Below are 21,174 nucleotides of genomic sequence, written 5' to 3'. Positions count from 1 at the left end.
AGTAATAAACATAATAACTGAATTATATGTTAGGTACAGGGTTGCTATGAGTCAATTGACTCAATGGCACACAACAACAGCAGCATACGTTAGGTAGTTAGGTAATAAAGGCTGTGGGAGCCCATGGGTGGTGCAGATAGTTAAGTACTTGACTGACTGCTAACTGAAGGGTCGGCTGTTCGAGTCCACCCAGAAGCGCCTCTGAAGACAGGCCTGGAGATCTAGTTCCAAAAAATCAGCCATTGAAAACCCTATGCTCTACATAGGTCGCCAGTGAGTCGAAGCTGACTCAGTGACAACTGATCTGATAAATGCTGTGATAAAAGTAGAGTTTGGTAAGGGGAGAGGTTGTGGTGAGAGGATTAATGGGTGTATAGCAATTCTAGATACCCAGTGCCATTGAGTCGATATAGAAGGTGAAATCTGAGCAAAGTCTTTCAAATCCGAATTTTTTTCCTTAGACATAATCTTTGGTTCTTAGAAACGATTCTTTCTCTACTGTACCAGCTGCCAAGTCTGAGTGGTGAAATGTGAGCGCTTTAACTTGAATTAACCACTTGCCTTTTGGAGTTTTCTTAGTTTGAAACCTGGGGTCTGAAGAGCAAAGCTAGGCTTATGGCCTAGGGCTAGTTACTCAGGCTAGCTAGGCTGATGGCACAGGCCCTATGACTACGGGGGCCCTCCTACTACTAATCTATTCTCTCAGCTGTTGTATGGAGAAGCATTGTGCAGTATGTACTTAACATGATTTCATCAGACACATAAAAACCAAAAAACCCAAACCCGATGCCATGGAGTTGATTCTGACTCATGGCGACCCCATGTGTTACAGAGTAGAATTGCTCTATAGGGTTTCCTTGGCTGTAATCTTAATGGAAAAAGACCGTCAGGGCTTTCTTCACCGGGTAGGCTGCCAACCTTTAGGGTAGTAGCCAAGCATCACCCAGGGACACACAGCTCCTACTTAAAATACTGAGGGTACCAGAGAATAGATCCATAGTATGCTATGGTAGAAAAATATCTGCCTCATATAGGCACAGCAGTCCAGGAACTCAAAACAACTTCTTAAATATTCAAGATTCTCAGATCATGCAAAATGAAGTTTCAGCTCAGATTCTCTTCCTAAGACCATTTTACTGTCAGCTAAACAGCCCCTTTTCCACATACTGGCAATAAAGTACGGAATACCAATTTATGGTGCCGCTTAAGCATTGACTAACCAGCCTAATTTTGCTTTCAAAAGAGAAAATGGAATTCATAAGAAACTAATTACTTGCAATTGTTTAACACTGCTAAACAGTACAAAAGAAAAAATATTTTGAACTCTTTTCAGTTCTGCATTTGTAAATATAGAGATAATGGTAGATTTAGACTTCACAAAAATAATCTGCTCTACAAAAAATGTTTTTTTAACCATTAATGAATTTAAATGCTAAGGTCTTATTAGAAAAAAATTATATTGGAATTAAATAATTGATTTTGTTTTCTATAAAATATTTTAAAAATAAAAGAGTTGGCATTTTATATTTCATTCAATAGGAGGTTTGAGGCTGGAATGCTGAGGAAGTCCTACAGTAATAAACAAAGATGTTTCAAATCAAACATCTTTAGTTTATGAGGCTGAAGAGATTAAGGAGAAGTTCAGTAGCAAGGCCACTTGGCAAAGTCAATAGGCAAACCCAGAACTGACTCTTGAGTCGGAAGAAGAAAGCCTCATATTTTTACTCTGACACTAAGTTTAATCTATTAACCTACAAAGATATTCTTAGACTGGAAGTTAAGAAAGTGAGAGGCAGATGTCTCATCATCAGGCTTGAATTCATCTTAGAGTTGAGTAGGAGGGAAAAAAAAAAACCCTGAGATTTGCTTTTAGTGCCATGAACTGAGCACATCAAGAGTAAGTAGCATACAAAGAAATTTAAAATTATCTCCTAAGACTGCAAGTACTTTTCTTTGTCAATCAGCAGCACTGGGAACCAGCAAAGTGAGACTATACCCTCTCTTTACTTATTGACATGGTTAGGTTCCAAAGACCAGGTTGTTAAATGCGAAATTAGCATCATGCAAAAACGGAGAATGACCACATCAGAACACAAAACAGAGGATGACTACATCACTATATAACTGCCAAGTTACATCATTACACAACTGCCTAATTACACGATTACGTAACTGCCAAATCATGGCCCAGCCAAGTTAATACATAACCTTAAATGTCAAGGCCAGTGCTACTCTTGCTTCGCTTACCTCAGCGTTTGTTACTGCCAGGGGTATGATATTAATGTGCAAAATAGTTGACAGTACATTTTCTACTATTGTTGTAAATGTGAAATGTGAGATAATGATACAGTCAATAAGTGAGGAGAAGAATAAGAATAAGAATGCAGAGTTGTTAAATGGGAACCTAATGGGAGCCTACGTCCAAAAACGCATAGTTCTGTGAACATTTTAATTTTTGCAATTTAAATTTTCTGTGTAAACTTTCACCTTAAACACAATAAAATACTAATTTAAAAAAGAATGCAAGGAGTGAGCTATGAGCTACAGTGTAGTTTTTGAAACAGCTGTAAATTTAAGCTAGACATTGCTAGTATTTACTTACAGAGCAGAAATTATAGAAGAAAGTTGGCATTTTTTTTTTTAGTAACATGACATTTTTAATTATGACATAATCTTTTATCTTTTGTTTCATACACTTTCTTCTAGAAACTAAATGATTGTGGTGTGTGTAGTGTATAAACAAACCCATAGATACATAAATATAGTTTAGCAATGAAGAAATATAATCACGAAAAACAGGTAGCTCTTTTAAGGTTCAGTATCAGCATCTTTGGTTTCCAATGATTTGCACAGAAAGGACCAAAACTGAAGTTTTGAAGAACACAATTTAAAATGCACGGCATTTGTTCTTATTCTTTGTAAAAATATTTACTGTGCCCATCCTCAAATGGGAGAAATCTTGATTTTACTTTTCATCATCTACAGTAACCAGTATTGTCCGTTACACCTGGTTTATTTGATTTCATTCTAGAAGGAGGATCCCCTCGATGAAAGAGATTAAAAGCAAGGTTAACCAAAAGCCTGAAAGGGGTTTCTGAATTATAAAGAATTCAATGATATCTTTAAATGCTATTTTCACCCCAAATATACTTTGATATTTACGTTAGCAAGGAACTTACACTAGCCTAGTTGGCGTAAAAAAGACTGATTTCAAAACTTTTATTATTTTATTATTTAATCCTAATACTGCTGTTACATTTAAGGGACAATTTGCATTCATTTGCATGCACAACCTGATTGTCTAGGAAATGAAGAAGAATTTAACCACTTCAAAACATATTACACTGCTTTAAATTCTAAAAGACACCACAAAGGTCAGCAGCAAGTATTCTGCAGCCTCATTTATGCTGTCAGAGGCGAGCATGGGATAAAGCCACTTACCTCCAAGGTGAATGACAGCACCACGTCAGACTTTGACAGCTGAATCTCATTCTCATCGCCTATGTCCAAAAATGCAGAATTCTGTGAACGTTTTAATTTTTGCAATTTAAATTCTGGACCACCTTTCGATACTGGAAGACTTTCCAAATTGGCCATTAGCAAATTCACTGAAGACCGCAACTCTTCTATATACATAGTCTCCATTTCTTTTGCTATAAACTTGGGGAATTTTCTTTCCTTAAAAATAATTTTAAAAATAACAATGTTACTAACAGAAGTCATATTTCACTTTTATCACAAAAGATTATGCAAGATGTTTAGACTTCAGTGTTTTAGAAATTGTAGCAATATCAATATAATGTTGCTGTTAGGTGCTGTTGAGTTGCTTCCGACTCATAGTGACCCAATGTACAACAGAAGGAAACACTGCCCGGTCCTGCACCATCATCCTAATTGTTGCTATGTTTGAGCCCATTGTTGCAGCCGCTTTGCACATGTTATCAAGATGAACCAGTCCTTGGAGAGGGACATCATGCTTGGTAGAAGGTAAGAGAAAAAGAAGAAGACACTTAATGAGATGGATTGACACAGTGGTTGCAAAATAATGTATCGACCCTATAGCGTTAAAAAGCAAAGATGTCACCTTGAGGACTCATGTGTGCTTGACCCAAACCACAGTATTTTCAATTGCCTCATATGCATGTGAAAGCTGGACAATGAATAAGAAAGACTGAAGAAGTATTGATGCATTTAAATTATGGTGTTGGTGAAGAATATTGAATATATCCTGAATGCCGGAAGAACAAACAAATCTGTCTTGGAAGAAGTACAGCCAGAATGCTCCTCAGAAGCGAGGGTGGGGGGACATCGTCTCATATACTTTGGATATGTTATCAGGAAAGATCAGTCCCTGGAGAAGGACATTATGGTTGGTAAAGTAGATGCCCAGTGAAAAAGAAGAGACCCTCGATGGGATGGACTGACACTGTGGCTGCAACAATGGGCTCAAACACAGCAATGACTGGGACAATGGTGCGGGACCGGGCAGTGTTTTGTTCCAGTGTACATATGGTGGCTATGAGTCCTAACCAACTTGACAGCACGTACCACCACCACCACCACCACCACCACCTTATAATTTAGTCTCTAGGCTTTCAAAGCCTCAGGCTTTGACATTTTGATTATATGTAAAGGTTCCTTATAAATCTCACTGAGGATCACTGTGGTAAAAAATGAACAACCGTATATGCATTTTCACACTAACTTTAGTTTTGAAAAGATATGTACATAAGGGAAAAACAAACTGAAAATATGCATGTAAGACACGTTGGCGCTCAGGTATGTACCTGTTGATCTGTTGCCATCGAGTTGATTCCGACTCATAGTGGCCCTATAGCATACAGTAGAACTGCCCCATAGAGTTTCCAAGGAGCGCCTGGTGGATTTTTGAACTGCAGACCTTTTGATTAGCAGCTGTAGCACTTAACCACTATGCCACCAGGGTTTTCTCAGGAGTCTTAATTAGCTACTGCGAGTTTTGATGCTGGTGGGTAGTGGTTAAGTGCTATGGCTGCTAACCAAAAGGTCGGCAGTTCGAATCAACCAGGTGCTCCTGGAAATCCTATGGGGCAGTTCTACTCTGTCCTATAGGGTCGCCATGAGTCAGAATCGACTCGATGACAACGGGTAGTTTTGATGCTTGGGGTAACTGGTCTATAAGAAAAATGTCCAGGATACACTGCTTTGCCTTTTAGGAAACAAAGATTCATCACTTTGTCTTACCACAGATATGTATTGTTGGGAGGCTAGGAGGGTGTGCTTTTTATAAAAAAGCATTCAAGTACAAAAACTCATTCTGCGGAATAGTAATATGACCATATGACTAAAATTAGTTTTAATCTTTCACTTTACATAAATAGGCCAAGTTCTTTTGTTGTCACTAATTCAGTTTTTTACAAAAGGTTTTTGACATTTTTAACTTTAAAACAAAAAGTCAATTTATGATAAAAGCTATAAGTAAAAAAGAGATTAACAATATAAATTTGGAAAATTCTAATCTCTTCCTGAACCATATGAATATTGCCATTCCATTCTTCTATTTCTGCAAATAGACTGGTTTCTTCTACTCAGTTAAAAGAATATTCCAAATATTTATATTTAGACCAATATTGACAGATACTGCCAAATTGCCCTGAGAGAAGATTATACCAATTTGTATTACCACAAAGAGCAAATGAGAGTACTTGGTTCTCACATTTTTGCTTCTTTCTTTAATCTTTGCCAACCTGGCACTTAGCTTTTTTCCCTTACAAGAAGAGAATATGAAGTTTTACAATGTCAAAAGGGCGCCAAATGTACAAAGGCTGAGGATGAAAGTCTAAAGCAGCCATCTTTAAAGTAATTACCTAACGCTCCAGAAAATCACTGCCTTTACTGTGGTTTCCCGTTGCATCATTCAAAGCAGAACCTAAGAAATCCATATCGCCAGGCCGGCTAGAACACCTCATGGTGCTCTTGTCAAGCTGCACTTATTCTCTGCTTTGCCTGCACCAGTTCGTTCAGGACGTGGAAAGGAACATCTGGCTCCACTTCATGAGTGGGTCCCTGCGTCCCACGCCACCTGTGTTTTTTTCCTTTAATATAACCTTGCTATATTTCTCTAAATATAATTTACATATAATCAAGATTAAACTGCATATTTATGATCGCAGGGATATTCAATACAATATCTACATTAACTATTAACTTTCCCAAGGAAAATTTTTACTTTTCCTTTTAACACCTCTATATAGCTTCAGCCAGCACTCCAAAACAGTGGCCTTGCATCCTTAGGAAAAACATACAGCCCTGGGTGGTATAAATGGTTAACAAATTTGGCTGTTAGCCAAAAGTCTTACAGTTTGACTGCACCCAGAGATGACTTAGAAGAAAGCCCTGATGACCTACTTCTGAAAAATCAGCTACTGAAAACCCTACAGAGCACAGTTCTACTCTGACACAAATGGGATCACCGTGAGTCAGAACTGAATCAACGGCAACTGATGTTTTTTGCCCAACTATGGAATACTTGGTTTTCTTTGGAAATTTGTATATTTATATATATATGTGTGTGTATATGTGTATACGTGTGTGCATATCTATAATATGTGTGTGAGTGTTTATATATATATATACACAGTTTTGGAATGGTTTTTAGGTTAAAAAAGTGAAATAAGCCATGAAAAATATTTTTATATTTGTGGACTAACTTTAAAACTTGTCAGAAAAATCATCTAAAACATAAGAATAAGGCAAAAGGTAGGAAAGGCAGGTCCTTTCAGTATCACATGTTGGCAAAAGCCATCCAAGGCTGATCTGGGGAAATGTTTTTAGTTCAAGTCACTGTTTACTACCGATTAAAGGTCCCAGCCAGTGAAGTGACATGCTACCTTGTAGCATTTTGTCTGGAAAAGATGCAGATAATGTGTGTCTGGTGAGTAACATATCCTGAAGGTTACAGTTTGAAGCCTTCTAGGAAATTAACCACTTTTCAATCTAACCCAGTGTCTTAAACCAAAAGCCAGTGTCTTAGTTATCTAAAAACCAAAACCCATTGCTATTGAGCTGATTCCGACTCATAGCGACCCTACAGGACAGAGTAGAACGGCCCCATAGAGTTTCCAAGGAGCACCTGATAGATTCAAACTGCCCACCTTTTGGTTAGCAGCCCTAGCACTTAACCACTACACAGCAGAGTTTATTTATCATTATCTAGTGCTGCTATAACAGAAATACCACAAGTGAATGGCTTTAACACACTGAGATTTCGTCTCTCACAGTCTAGGAGCCTAGAAGTCTGAATTTATGGTACCAGCTGCAGGGAAAGGCTTTCTCTCTCTGTGGGCTCTGGGGAAAGGTCCTTATCATCCATCTTCCCCTGGTCTAGAAGCTCCTCAGCACAGGGACCCTAGCTCCAAGGAACACGCTCTGCTCCTTGCTCTGCTTTCTTGGTGTATGAGGTCCCTCTGTCTCTCTGGTCACTTTTCTCTTTTATATCTCAAAAGAGATTGATTTAATCTTGTAGATTGAGTCCTGTCTCATTAACATAACTGCCTCTAATCCTGCCTCATTAACATCATAGAGGAAGGATTTACAACACACAGGATAATCACACTGGATAACAAAATAGTGGACAATCATACAATACCAGGGACCATGGCCTAGCCAAGGCGACACACATTTTTGGGGGACACAATTCAAATCATAACACCCACAAATCTTAACATTGCCTAAAAACACCTAGTTTCTCAAGTGCTCTTTGGGCTAGTTTTAATACCTAACTGGTTCATTCATTAATTAGAAGTTGAATAAAATCTTTAATGTGTGTTCATTTTATATTTGCACAAGTCATGACTTTGCCTTTTTAAAAATTATATTTTACCAAAACAAAGGCAAATATATTACATCCTTTAAAGTTCTGGGGCGTCAAATTTTTTTAAATTCTCAAGCTGTCATTTTATGGAAATCTTAAAATCGGCACGTCGGGGCGCGGGGCGGGGGAGAAAAACCTACTCTTATTTGGCTTTAACTAAAAACACCCCATTCACTATCATCTATCAAGGACGACACTGGCAGCCATCACCAAAATTGAGTGTTTTATCAGTATTTTCAGACTCTCCAGGGAACAGACTATGCTCAGAATCTCCCCTCCACTACCTTTGAAAAAGGTCACAACTCTGTGTATAGCTCTGAAGTTTACTGATAGTATTTCATCAACTTTTTAAAGACTGCTTGTGTTGCCTCTCACTTTGAAACAATAAAACCAATTGTACATAAGACAAGTACATATGTTAAATTTGATGCTTTAAATTATAACTGATCAATGTAATTCACCGTATAAATAAAACAAAGGAAAGAATCACATGATCATCTAAATTGATGCAGTAAAGGCATTTGATAAAATCCAACACCTTTCTTGATAAAAACTCTCAGCAAAATAGGAATAGAAGGGAAATTCCCCCAAATAATTAAAGACTTATATGCAAAACAAACATTGTTCTCAATGAAGAAAGACCGAGAGCATTCCCCTTGCCTTGAGAATGGGAACGAGACAAGGATGTCTTTTATCACCATTCTTACTCAATATTGTACTGGAAGTTTTAGCTACAGCAATAAGGCAAGAAAAGGAAACAAAGGGTACCCAAATTGGAAAGGAAGAAGTAAAAACTATCCTTATTTGCAGACAACAAGATCCTACGCATAGAAAATCCCAGAGACTCTACAAGAAAGTTACTGAAACTAATTGACAGTTTCAGCAAAATGGGAGGGTATAAGATCAACAAACAAAAATCATTTGAGTTCCTCTACAGTAACAAGGAGGACTCTGAAAGGAAATCAAGAAATCAGTACTATTAACAACAGGCCCTAAAAGGATAAAATACCTAGGAATAAACCTAACCAGGGAATGTAGAAGACTTATACAAGGAAACTATAAATACTACTGTAAGAAACAAAAAGAGATCTACATAAATGGAAAAACATTCCATGCTCATGGACTGGAAGACTTAACATTGTGAAAATGTCAATACCACCAAAAGGGATCTATAGATATAATGCAATCCCAATCCAAATTCCAATAACATTCTTTAATGAAAAGCAAAAACTAATTTTCAACTTTATATGGGAAGGAAGGGGGCCCCAAATAACTAAAGCAATACTGAAGAAGAACAAAGTAGGAGACCTTTCACTTCCAGGTCTAAATTAGAGCTAAACCAGAGACAGGGCCAGTCTCTAGTTGTTTAACTGTGAAGAGTTTCTCCTATAAACCATGTTTGTTGTTGGGTGTCGTCAAGCCAATTCTGACTCACAGCAGCACTACAGGACAGAGTAGAACTGCCCCATAGGGTTTTTAAGGAGTGGCTGGTGGATTCGAACTGCCGGCCTTTTGGTTAGCAGCCTGAGCTCTTAACCGCTTGGCTACCGGGGCTCCAAGCCATGTTTAGATGGGCTAATTTATTTCACTGTACAGAACGGTTCACTCACTAGTGACTCTAACACATTAGATAATGTCTAGTGGCCCTAACACAATAGATATAGGAAAACAATAATGTGTTTCATAAAACATTTCTCATTTATAAAGCTTGGTAAGTCAACGTCTTCACTAGATAAAGTCTGGGGTTCATACCACCGAATAGCTTCTCCAAGCTAATCTCTGCTCTGTTTCTCACGCCTACATCAATTTTAGGTTTTTATCTCAGGATCATGGCACCAACTGAACTATTGCTTGTAAGGGTGGTCACATTTTCACGGAATGCCATCTTCTTTACCTTGACTGCCTCACTGAAAATTTTAATCACCTTCCCCTCCTTCCCACACTCCTTGTCTCACTATTTCTGTTCTATTTTCTAAATAACAATTATTGTGGGTCTGTCTCGACTAAAATATAAGCTCCACTAGGGCACGGAGGGAATTTTGTCTGGTTTTTGTTCCAGATGTATACCAAGTGCCTAAAATAGTGCCTAGTGCATAGCAGGCGCTTGATAAATACTTGTTCAAAGAATTTTCAGAAACAAAAATTGAAGCTCAAAAACAGTGAATAACTTACGTAATATTTTACGTCTAGCAAAGAGCAATCATGGATTTGACCACAGGTCTTTCTGGACCAGTTCATATTCTTTCTATCCCTTCCTAATTATCTCTTGGCTAAAATGCTAAAATCATATTTATAGCTCTTGAAACAGATTTTTGTCCTGAGGTTTACTGTTATATTGTGCTGTCTTGTGAAGTGTGGAAGAGGGGTTCCTGATTGCCAACTATTAACTATTAGTAAACCACACTTCTGAATTCACTGGGCTGGAGGGGCAGTAAGCTCTAAGCAAGAGAGCTTGAGCTTTGGAGTCGAAAGGCCAGGGTTTGATTCCTGCCTCTGTCACTTATTTGTCATGTAATCTTGGTGATGTCTATAATTTTCTGGAAACCTCAGTTGCTTTGCCTATAAAAACAAATTAATGATATGGTCTATGCTTGTAGGTTCATAAGATTATTGTAGGGATATAATGCAACAGAAAGAACACTGGTGGCACAGTGGTTAAGTGCTCAATGGTTCAAACCCACCAGCCACTCTGAGGGAGAAAGATGTGGCAGTCTGCTTTGTAAAGATTACAGCCTTGGAACCCTATGGGGCAGTTCTAACGTATCCTATAGGGTTGCTCTGAATCAGAATTGACTTGACAGAAGTGGGTTTATAATGCAATAAGGTCAGTTAATTATAATTAGACTTTAAATATTTTATTAAAATGGCTTAAGTGTGGCAAATTTGAAGTAGAAAATAATTAAATCTGCTGTATCTGCTATGTCAATATTTTCACTGAAAGGTATCTTTGGTGTTTTTTGTTTTCCTGTCCAATGCCATAGACTTCACTTCTTCTCCACACTTCTCTATTTTATCAACATTTCTGATGAAACCACCAGGTTCCTCTCAGGCAAGAGCCTCTGTGTTCATCACTGGCCCTCTCCTCTTAGATGGCCCAGAGGTTATGAACAGGCATTCTTCTCCTCAGACATGAACTTGAGAACACATAGGAGGCTGACTGTCCTATCCCATGACCTTCTGGCAAATCATCTGAATTTTATCCGAAGGCATTGCCTATTCAGTCAGGCCCTTGGAGGAGCAGTCTAATTTATGACAGCATGTGCTGTTTCAGGTACAATCTATATACAAGGTTGTTGTGTGCCGCTGGGTCAATTCTATAGGACAGAGTAGAACTGCCCCATAGGGTTTCCTAGGCTGTAATCTTTATGGGAGCAGATCAATAGATCTTTTCTTCTGGTGGGTTCTAACCACTGACCTTTTGGTTAGCAGATGATCACGAAACCATTGCACCACAAGGGCAACTTAACAAATGCTCAACACAGGTCCAGTGTCCTGTCCCACTATGCCTGGCACACCTCCCTGTATTAATTCTTCATCTCAGGCCATTAAGAAAAACAAATTCCCTTCCAGCTAGGTTCCAATTGAGGTAAAGGTTTTAGGTAAAGCGCTGTTCTCTCTAAAGCTTCTAACTGCCTCAAGTTGTTTGATTTCTGTCCTGTGAATTCCATACTCGAATCTCTAGAGTGCTATACCGTCTTCCTAGAATGATGTCTTGTCCCTCCAGATATCCAGAGAATAGTAATGTGGTATGTTATCCTTTCAACCCCTGCCCTCTATGTAAATGTAACTCTTTAGCACCTAATTCACATCCTCCCCGTGTCTTCATTCATCTGGAGATTCTTCCTCAGGTATCTCTGGTTTGGTTCTCACAGTTTATTGTGACCCCTGTTACCCAGTTTATGGGTTCCTGCTACCCCTTTTCCTGTACTTTTTTTAAATTGTTTTAGGTGAAGGTTTACAGGGAAAATTAGTTCCTCATTAAACAATTAATATACAAATTGTTTTGTGACGTTGGTTGCCAACCTCGAGATGTGTCAACACTCTCCCCTTCTCCACCCCAGGCTCCCTGTTTCCATTCATCCAGTTTTCCTGTCCCTTCCTGCCTTATGGTCTTTGCTTTGGGGCTGGTGTGCCCATTTAGTCTTGTGTACATGATTGAACTATGAAGCACATCCCTCACACGTGTTATTGTTGGCCTGATAGACCTGTCTAATCTTTGGCTGAAGGGTGAACATCGGGAGTGACTTCAGTATTGAGTTAAAAGGTCTACTTTTTTAAGTTAATAAATATTTCGATAAATACAGAATTATCATCCTCATAGTTTATATCATGTATTTCGTGGGTTTTATATTCATACATACACATTTTCTTTGCAGAAGCACAAAAAAGCAAAAAAAAACATTCACTAGGGGGAGCCCTCTCAAGTTCAGAAAAATCAATATTTTGATTTGGAAGGTAGTTGCATGGGTAGAAACATAAAAAAAATCCATCAGACTGTAAAGATTTATGTACTTTACTGTATATATGTTATACCTCAACAACAACAACAAAAAAGTGGAAAAAAAAAATCCCTAAATAGGGAGGATTCTTGAGAGGGAGAAGTTCTATACATTAAATATTTAATGTTTCTGCTTAGCGTGAAGGGAAAGGTGGAAAATTTCATTCTCAGAACAATCAATAGCACTATAACCACAATTCTATTGGACAGATTAAAATTTTTATATCATCAAAGTAAATTAATCCATCAATTCACTAAAGAATAATTAAGACAATTAAGTTCCATTCTTTCAAAAATGCCTTCAGCATTAAAAAGAAACTCATGGCATTTATGTGAAATTAATTCTATTCATAGGAACCTAGTGATTGCACACACAAAAAAATAACTACATTATGGTATTGAACACACTCTATCCTCCAGGCTATGTACTTGATTTTTCAAAGTGTATTTTTCATTTATTCATTGAATCACTTATTCACTACCATGTGCCAGGCTCCATCGTTGAATCACTAATTCAGATGCTAAGTGGACACCACCGCGTGCCAGGCCCCATGCTGGACGCTCTGGAGCATATTACATAATTCAGGGAGGAGAGATTTTCTTCCTGATTATGTTTTGCTTAGTGTAATACTGAAATTCTCCTAAACCTGGAAGTTTGAGAAATCCAGGTATTGCTTTAAAGGAAAAAAAACAAATTTTATCATTTAACTTAGGTATTTCATTTATAAGGATGGATATAGAACAAGATGCTCCACTTAGATAATATGCATTCAGATATTTGGGGTTAAAAGGTGTTAAAAAGAGTAGAAATTATGCAGGCTTTCTCATCCTGTGATAAAGTCTTATGCTTTCCATTCACAAAGTCTATGCAGAAAGAAACGTAGTGCAGTATGTCAAACTTAATAGTTTACCTTTGCCATTTTCTCTGCCAGCTGCAGCCTACCATCGAGTTCCCTTCTGATCTGGGCTGCTTGTTCATCAGCATTATCCAGCTTAAAAATAAAACAGAAATTACACACATATGATTACTTAATGGTAGTGATCTACAGATTTAAGCAAGGGTTAAATGACTCAAAAAATCTTAATAAGTTCTCTCAACTACCTATTGAAAAGGAAATGCAGAATGTTGTTTAATTAGATTGATAACCCAATTTAATCCCTTGAGTACTTTTCCATTATTTTTTTTTCCCCACCAAAAAAAAAAAAAAAAAAGCTTTTTACCAAGAAATCTAATTATAATAACTCTTTGCCCAATCTGGGCACAACAACAATTTGAAACCAAGAAGTCCTTCTTTCCATGGGGCTACATTAGATTGTCATTAAGCTCATTCAGCCCATACCTCCATCTTCATGCAAGTCAGTCCTTAATAGTTCCAGAGAGATGAACCCCTTGTTTGTTCTTTCAAACTTCCCTGATACACTTCTGGATGGTGAGATACTGAGTAATGTTTTACTTCCTTCTATGTACTTTTAAAAATATTCCTTTCATTTTTATAAGTTTGTATTAGTGCTAAACCATAAAAGTACTATCTGATTGACTGATGTAACACCCCATCATTTAAATCTTCATATATCTCTCAGTCTCCTACAAATAGATTTCTTCTGCCAAGAAATCCTACTCTTTTACAGACTGGACCCATATTGGAATTCTATTCTGTTGTTCTAAGTTTGATTGAAAGAAAGAAAAGCACGTTATCATTTTTGTTTTGAGATATCTTTTTCTTTAATTGTATTTTAGATGAAGGTTTACAGAACAAACTAGCTTCTCGTTAAACAGTTAGTACACATATTGTTTTACGACACTGGCTAACAACCTCATGACATGTCAACACTCTGCCTTCTTGACCTTGGGTTCCCTATTACCAGCTTTCCTGCGCCCTCCTGCCTTCTAATCTTTGCCCCTGGGCTGGTGTGCCCCTTTAGTATCATTTTTTTCTATGGGACTGTCTAATCTTTGGCTAAAGGGTAAACCTTAGGAGTGACTTCACTACTGTGCTAAAATGGTGTCCAGGGCCATACTCTCAGGGTGTCTCCAGTCTCTGTCACACCAGTAAGTCTGGTCTCTTTTTTGTGAGTTAAAATTTTGTTCTACATTTTTCTCCGGCTCTGTCCGGGACCCTCTATTGTGATCGATGTCAGAGCAGTCAGTGGGCACCATCTAGTTGTACTGGACTCAGTCTGGTGGAGGTCGTGATAGTTGTGGTCTATTAGTCCTTTGGATTAATCTTTCCCTTGTGTCTTTAGTTGGAGTATCTTAGATGGCTGCTCACAGGCTTTTAAGACCCCAGACACTACTCACCAAAGTAGAATGTAGAACATTTTCTTTATAAACTATGTTATACCAATTGAGCTAGATGTTCCCCAAGACAATGGTCCCTACAAACATTAACCCAGTAATTTGGTCCCTCAGAAAGTTTGGATGTGTCTATGGAGCTTCGATGACCTTGTCTTGGACAGGTTGTAATGGCTTCCCCAGTATTGTTTACTGTCTTACCCTTCACCAATGTTACCATTTATCTATCGTCTATTTAGTGTTTTCCATCACCATTCCTCCCTTCCCTCATAACCATCAAAGATTGTTTTTGCCTGTAAACCTTCCCATGAGTTTTTATAGCAGTGATCTCGTACAATATTTGTTGTTTTGTGACTGACTTATTTCACTCAGAATAATGCCCTCCAGAGTCATCCATCTTGTGTGATGCTCCGCAGATTCACCATTGTTCTTTATCGTTGCATTGTACTCCGTTGTGTGTATGTACCATAATTCGTTTATTCATTCATCTATTGATGGGCATCGAGGTTGTTTCCATCTTTTTGCTATTGTGAACAATGCTGCAATGAACATGTGTATATGTCTATCCATGTGACAACTCTTACTTCCCTAGTATATGTCTATCCATGTGACAACTCTTACTTCCCTAGGATATATTCCTGGGAGTGGGACTGCTGGATTGTATGACATTTCTATTTCAAGCTTTCTAAGGAAGCGTCATATCATTTTCCAAAATGGTTATACCATTTTGCATTCCCGACAGTGCATAAGAGTTCCAAACTCCCTGCAGACTCACCAACATTTGTTATTGTCTGTTTTGTTTTGATTCATGGCAGTAACGCTGGGGTGAGAGGATATCTCATTGTGGTTTTGATTTGCGTTTCTTTAATAGCTAGTGATCTCGAGCATTTCTTCGTGTGTCTGTTAGCCTCTTGAACGTCTTGTTTTGGTGAAGTGTCTGTTCATTTTCTTTGCCCGGTTTTTCATTGGATTGTCTTTTTGTTGTAAAGGTGTTGGATTTTCATGTAGATTTTAGAGATTAGACCTTTGTCAGATTTATAATAGCCAAAAAATTTTCCCCAATCTGTAGGTTCTTTTTTTACTCTTTTTGTGAAGTCTTTTGTTAAGCATGTGTTTAATTTTTAGAATATCCCAGTAAGCTGGTTTATTTTCTGAAGTTTGTGTGTTGTTAGTTAGGGTTTGCATTCTGTTAATGCCATGTATGAGGGCCACTAGAGTTGATCCTATTTTTTTCTTCTATGATCTTTATAGTTTTTGGTTTTATACTTAGGTCTTTGATCCATTTTGAATTAGTTTTTGTGTATGTGTGAGGTATGGGTCCTATTTCATTTTTTTGCAGATGGACATCCAGTTTTGTCAGCATCATTTGTTAAAAAGACTGTCTTTTCCACATCTGATGAACTTTGGGCTCCTGTCGAAGATCAGGTGAGCATAGGTGGATGGATTTACATCTGGATTCTCAATTCTGTTCCATTGGTCAATGTGTCTGTCATTGTACCAGTACCAGGCTGTTTTGACTACCATAGCTGTATAGTAGGTTCTGAGGTCAGGTAGTAGTGTGAGTCCTCCTACTTTACTCTTCTTCTTCAATAGTGCTTTACTTATCCAAGGCCTCTTCCCTTTCCATATAAAGTTAATGATTAGTTTTTCCATCTCTTTAAAGAATATTGTTGATATTTGGATTAAGATTCCACTGTGTTTGTAAACTGCTTTGGGTAGAATTGTCATTTTCGCAATGTTGAGTCTACCTATCCATGAGCATGATATGTTTTTCCATTTATGTAGATTTCTTTTGGTTTCTTGTAGTAGTGTTTCATAGTTTTCTTTGTATAGGTCTTTTACATCCCGGGTTAGATTTATTCCTAAGCGTTTTTTTTTTTTTTTTTAGGGGCTATTATGCATCGTGTTGTTTTCCTGATTTTGTTTTCATTGTTCTCTTTATCAGTATATAGTAATCCAACTGATTTTTGTATGTTTATCTTGTATCCTGCTATTCTGCTGAATCTTTCTTCCTATTAGTTCCAGTAGTTTTCTCGTGGAGTCTTTTGGGTTTTCTATGTATATCATCCACAAATAAGGACAGTATTACTTCTTCATTACCAATTTGGATGCCCTTTAAGTCTTTTTCTTGCCTTATTACCAAGCTAGGACTTCCAGCACAATGTTAAATAGGATTGGTGATAAAGGGCATCTTTGTCTTGTTCCTGTTCTTAAGAGGAATGTTTTCAGCCTTTCTCCATTAAAAGTGATGTTGGCTGTTGGTTTTGTATAGATGTCCTTTATTTTCTTGAGGAATTTCCCTTCTACACCAATTTATTGAAAGTTTTTATCAGGAATGGGTGTTGGACTTTGTCAAATGACTTTTCTATGTTGGTTGAGATGATCATGTGATTTTTTTCTTTTATTTATGTGGTGGATTACGTTGATTGATTTTCTAACGTTCAACCATCCTTGTATACCTGGTATGAATCCTATTTGGTTGTGGTGTATTATCATTATTACTATTATTTTTGATGTGCTATTGAATTCTATTGGCTAGAATTTTGTTGAGAATTTTTGCATCTATATTCATGAGAGATATTGGTTTGTAATTTTCTTTTTTTGTGGTGTCTTTGCCTGGTATTGGTATCAGAGTTACGCTGGCTTCATAGTATGATTTCAGAAGTATCCCTTCCTTTTCCATGTTCTGAAATAGTTTGAGTACTACTGATGTAAGCTCTTCCCTGAAAGTTTGGTAGAATTCTCCAGTGAAGCTATCTGGGCAAGGGCTTTTTTGTTGCTGGGAGTGTTTCTTTTTTTTTTTTAAATTACCTTTTCAATCTCTTCTCTTGTTATGGGTCTGTTCGGATTTTCAATATCATTTTGTGTTAGTTTGGGTAGGTAGCGTATTTCTAGAAATCTGTCCATTTCCTCTAGGTTTTCAAATTTGTTATAGTTTTTCATAATACTCTGTTATGAACCTTTTTAGTTTAGTTTGGTCTGTTGTAACGTCCTCCATTTCATTTCTTATTTGGGTTATTTGTGTTCTCTCCTGTTTTTCTTTTGTCAATATGGAGAGTGGTTTGTTGATTTTTTTTGGTCCTTTCAAAGAACCTTTTGGTCTTGTTAACTCTTTTAATTGTTTTTCTATTCTCTATTTCATTTATTTCTGCTCTAATTTTTATGATTTCCTTTCTTCTGGGCCGGTGGTCTTCTTTTGCTGCTCTCTATTTGTTTGAGTTCTAGGGTTAATATTTTGATTTTGGCCCTTTCTTCTTTTTCGATGTGTGCCTCTACTGCTATAAATTGACCTCTGATCACTGCCTTTGCTGCGTTCCAAAGGTTTTGGTATGATATGTTTTCATTCTCCTTTGATTCTGGAATTTTATTCCATCTTTGATTTCTTCTGTTACACAGTGATTTTTATGCAGGATGTTATTCAGTTTCCATGTAATTGATTTTTTTCCTTGCTCTTTCTGTTGTTAATTACTACTTTGATGGTGTTGTGATCAGAGAAGATACTTTGTATTATCTCAGTGTTTTGGATTTTGTTGAGCATTGCTTTGTGGCCTAAGATGTGATCCGTTCTGGAGAATATTTCATGTGTGTTGGAAAAGAATGTGTACTTTGCAACTGTTGGGTGGGGTGTCCTATACATGTCTATGAGGTCAAATTGGCTGATTGTGTCTTTTAGGTCTTCTGTATCTTTGTTGAGTTTCTTTCTAGATGTTCTGTCCTTTACTGAGAGTGGTGTATTAAAGTCTCCTACTTTATCATGGAATGGTCAATTTTTCTTTTCAGTGTTGTTAAAGTTTGTTTTATGTATTTTGGAGCCCTGTCATTCAGTGCATAGATATTTATTTTGGTTATGTCTTCGTGATGAATTGTGCCTTTAATCATTATATAATGCTCTTTGTCTTTTATGGTGGATTTTGTTTTAAAGTCTATTTTATCTGAGATTAGTATTGCTGTTCCTGCTCTTCTTTGGTAGCCGTTTGCTTGATATACTTTTTTTCTATGCTTTGATTTCTAATAAATTTACATCTTCGTTTCTAAGGTGTGTCTCTTGCAGACAGCATATTGACTGATCCTGTTTTTTTATCCATTCTGTCACTCTCTCTTTATGGGTTCATTTAGGCCATATATTTTCAGCATAATTATTGGTAGGTGTGAGTTTATTACTGTTATTTTGTAGGGCTTTTTTTTTGTGTGTGTGGTGCTGACATTTTCTTTGTTCATCTTACTCTCCTGTGCTGAATTCCTTTTGTTTGTGGATTTTTTTTTCTTTTGTTTTTGTAGATTTTGTTTTCACTGAGACTTTATGTTTTTCTTCTTTATTCTGAGGAGTAGGTTTGTTAACTTTCTTTGTGGTTACCTTGAAATTTACCCTTATCTTCCTAGGTTTGAACCAGCCTTTTATTAGGTGGTATTGCACTGCCTTCCTCTCCATTACACAGTTCTATACCTGCACTGTTTATTCCCTCATTTATTGTTCTGATGTTGTTGTCATTTACAGACTAACCTCTCTGGTTCCCTGTTGTAAATTTTTGGTTTTGAATAGTCCTTGAGAGTTCGTTTCCTAGGTTGGTATCTGGCTGGTGTGATGTTGCATCCTAGATTCAGGCTGTCATCTGATGTTTTTGTTTCACAAACTGAAGCACACCCTTTAATAATTCTTGTAAGTTTGGTTTGATTTTTACATATTCCCTTAATTTCTGCTTATCTGGAAATGTCCTAATTTCATCATCATATTTGAAGGAGAGTTTTGCAGAATATATTAATCTTGGTTAGCAATTTTTTTCTTTTAAGGTTTTATATATGTCATCCCATTGCCTTCTTGCCTTCATAGTTTCTGCCGAGTAATGAGTTTAGTCTTACTGTTTCCCTTCTGTATGTGACTGTTTTTCTTGAGCTGATCTGAGGATTCTTTCTTTGTCTTTAATTTTAGGGAGTGTGATTATGATATGCCTTGGTGATTTTCTTTTGGGGTTCGTTGAGCTTAGACGGTCAGCTTTTCATCTTTCACAATATCAGGGAAGTTTTCTGTCAGCAATTCTTCAATGATCCTCTCCGTGTTTTCTGTTTCTCCCTCTGTTCTGGAACTCTGATCACTCATAAATTTTTGCTTTTGATTGTTATCCCACATCACTCTCAGGGCTTCTTCATTTTTCTTTGTTCTTTTTTCTGATTTTTCCTCAAACACAGTGGTATTCAAGTGTTTGTCTTCAATTCTGCTGATCCTGTCTTCCATTGTTTCAAACCTGCTCCTCAGACCTATGACACTGTTCATTTTTGAAATGTTGTTGTTATTTATCTGTTGGATCTCTAACTGTTGTTTTTTTATGATTTCTAGTTGTGAATTTATTTTGGCATTTTGTTCCTGTATTATTTTCCTGAATTCTTCTATTTCTTTGTATTTTCCATGTATTTGTCTGCCTTTCCCATGAATTTGTCTATTTTTTCCTGCTTTTTGCTTCAACTCTTGGATAGCTCTGATTATTAGAGTTTTGAATTCCCTATCAGGTAGTTCCAGAGCCTTTTCTTCAACCAGTGAGTCATCTGGTGTTTTATTTTGGAAGACTACTGGAACCATCCTGTCCTGTTATTTATTTTTATGTTTTGATATTGTCTGCTGTCTACAGGACATTCAGTAGTTATTTCCTTCATTTATTGACTGTAGATTTTTGTTTCACCCTGCTTTATTTTATTTGATTATGTCTGAGCAAGTAGGCTGTGCAGTCTCTGCTTGTCTATGGGCATGATACTTTTCACCTCCTTGTCCAATGGGCAGGGCCAGTCACTCAGTTATAGTGCAGCAAGGCAGGGCCAGCTGAAGGGGAGGGGCTGGGATGAGTTGTTTGTGGCATGTACTGGGGCTGACAGGACAGGCCGGGGGTCAATGCAGGGTAGGTTCCAGTAGGGCAGGCCAGGGGTCAGTGCAGAGCAGGTTCCAACAGGCTGTGCCTGTGCTGCTCAGGGGTGCAATGTTCAGCACATGTTTCAGATAGTTGTGGGGGGAGGTGATGTGTGGAGGTAAGTTGGGTACAGGAAAGGAGAAGAGATAGAAACAGAAGCCAAAAGAAAGAAAACAGGGTGCTAAGGGAGCCTGTCATTGGAATGGAGAGGTGAGAAACTGAGAAATGAAGAAAAACAAAAAGGAAAAAAGAAAAAAAAAAAATGTTCCCAGGGATCCCACCAGTACAGCTGTGCAGACAGGGGATGTGGTTCCCAAGCCATGTAGTACAGCCTGGCTGGAAGGGGAAGAGATTGCACACACTGCCAGGTACTCAGGAGACAGGAAAAGAAGGTAAGTAGAGAGAGACAAGAAATTGAGAAATGAAGAAAAACAGAAAGGAAAAAAAAGAAAAAGTAATAATAATAAATAAAATTAAAATTAAAAGAATAATAAATAAAATTAAAAGAAAAATGCCCCCAGGGATCCTACTGGTGCAGCTGCGGAGATGGGGGAGGTGGTCGTCAGCCTTGTAGTACAGTCTGGCTAGAAAGGGCATAGATGGCACACAGTGCCAGGTATTTAGGAGATAAGAGGAA

At 37.5% G+C, this 21,174-nt stretch overlaps 1 protein-coding gene across 2 annotated transcripts in view; it reads right to left on the bottom strand.

Annotated features, from left to right (window-relative positions):
• The window catches only part of CADPS2 (calcium dependent secretion activator 2), a 608,633-nt gene that overhangs the window by 337,254 nt on the left and 250,205 nt on the right, over window positions 1–21,174 (bottom strand). For both annotated transcript variants that reach the window (XM_049893894.1, XM_049893893.1), the window contains exons 4-5: window positions 13,262–13,342; window positions 3,442–3,678 (exon numbers count right to left, since the gene is read on the bottom strand). In XM_049893894.1, the coding sequence (XP_049749851.1) occupies window positions 3,442–3,678; window positions 13,262–13,342 (318 nt within the window). The remainder of the gene's footprint in view (window positions 1–3,441; window positions 3,679–13,261; window positions 13,343–21,174) is intronic.

The sequence above is a fragment of the Elephas maximus genome, chromosome 8, assembly GCF_024166365.1.
Source record: "Elephas maximus indicus isolate mEleMax1 chromosome 8, mEleMax1 primary haplotype, whole genome shotgun sequence".
NCBI lineage: Eukaryota > Metazoa > Chordata > Mammalia > Proboscidea > Elephantidae > Elephas > Elephas maximus.
This window is presented reverse-complemented; position numbering and strand designations above follow the sequence as displayed.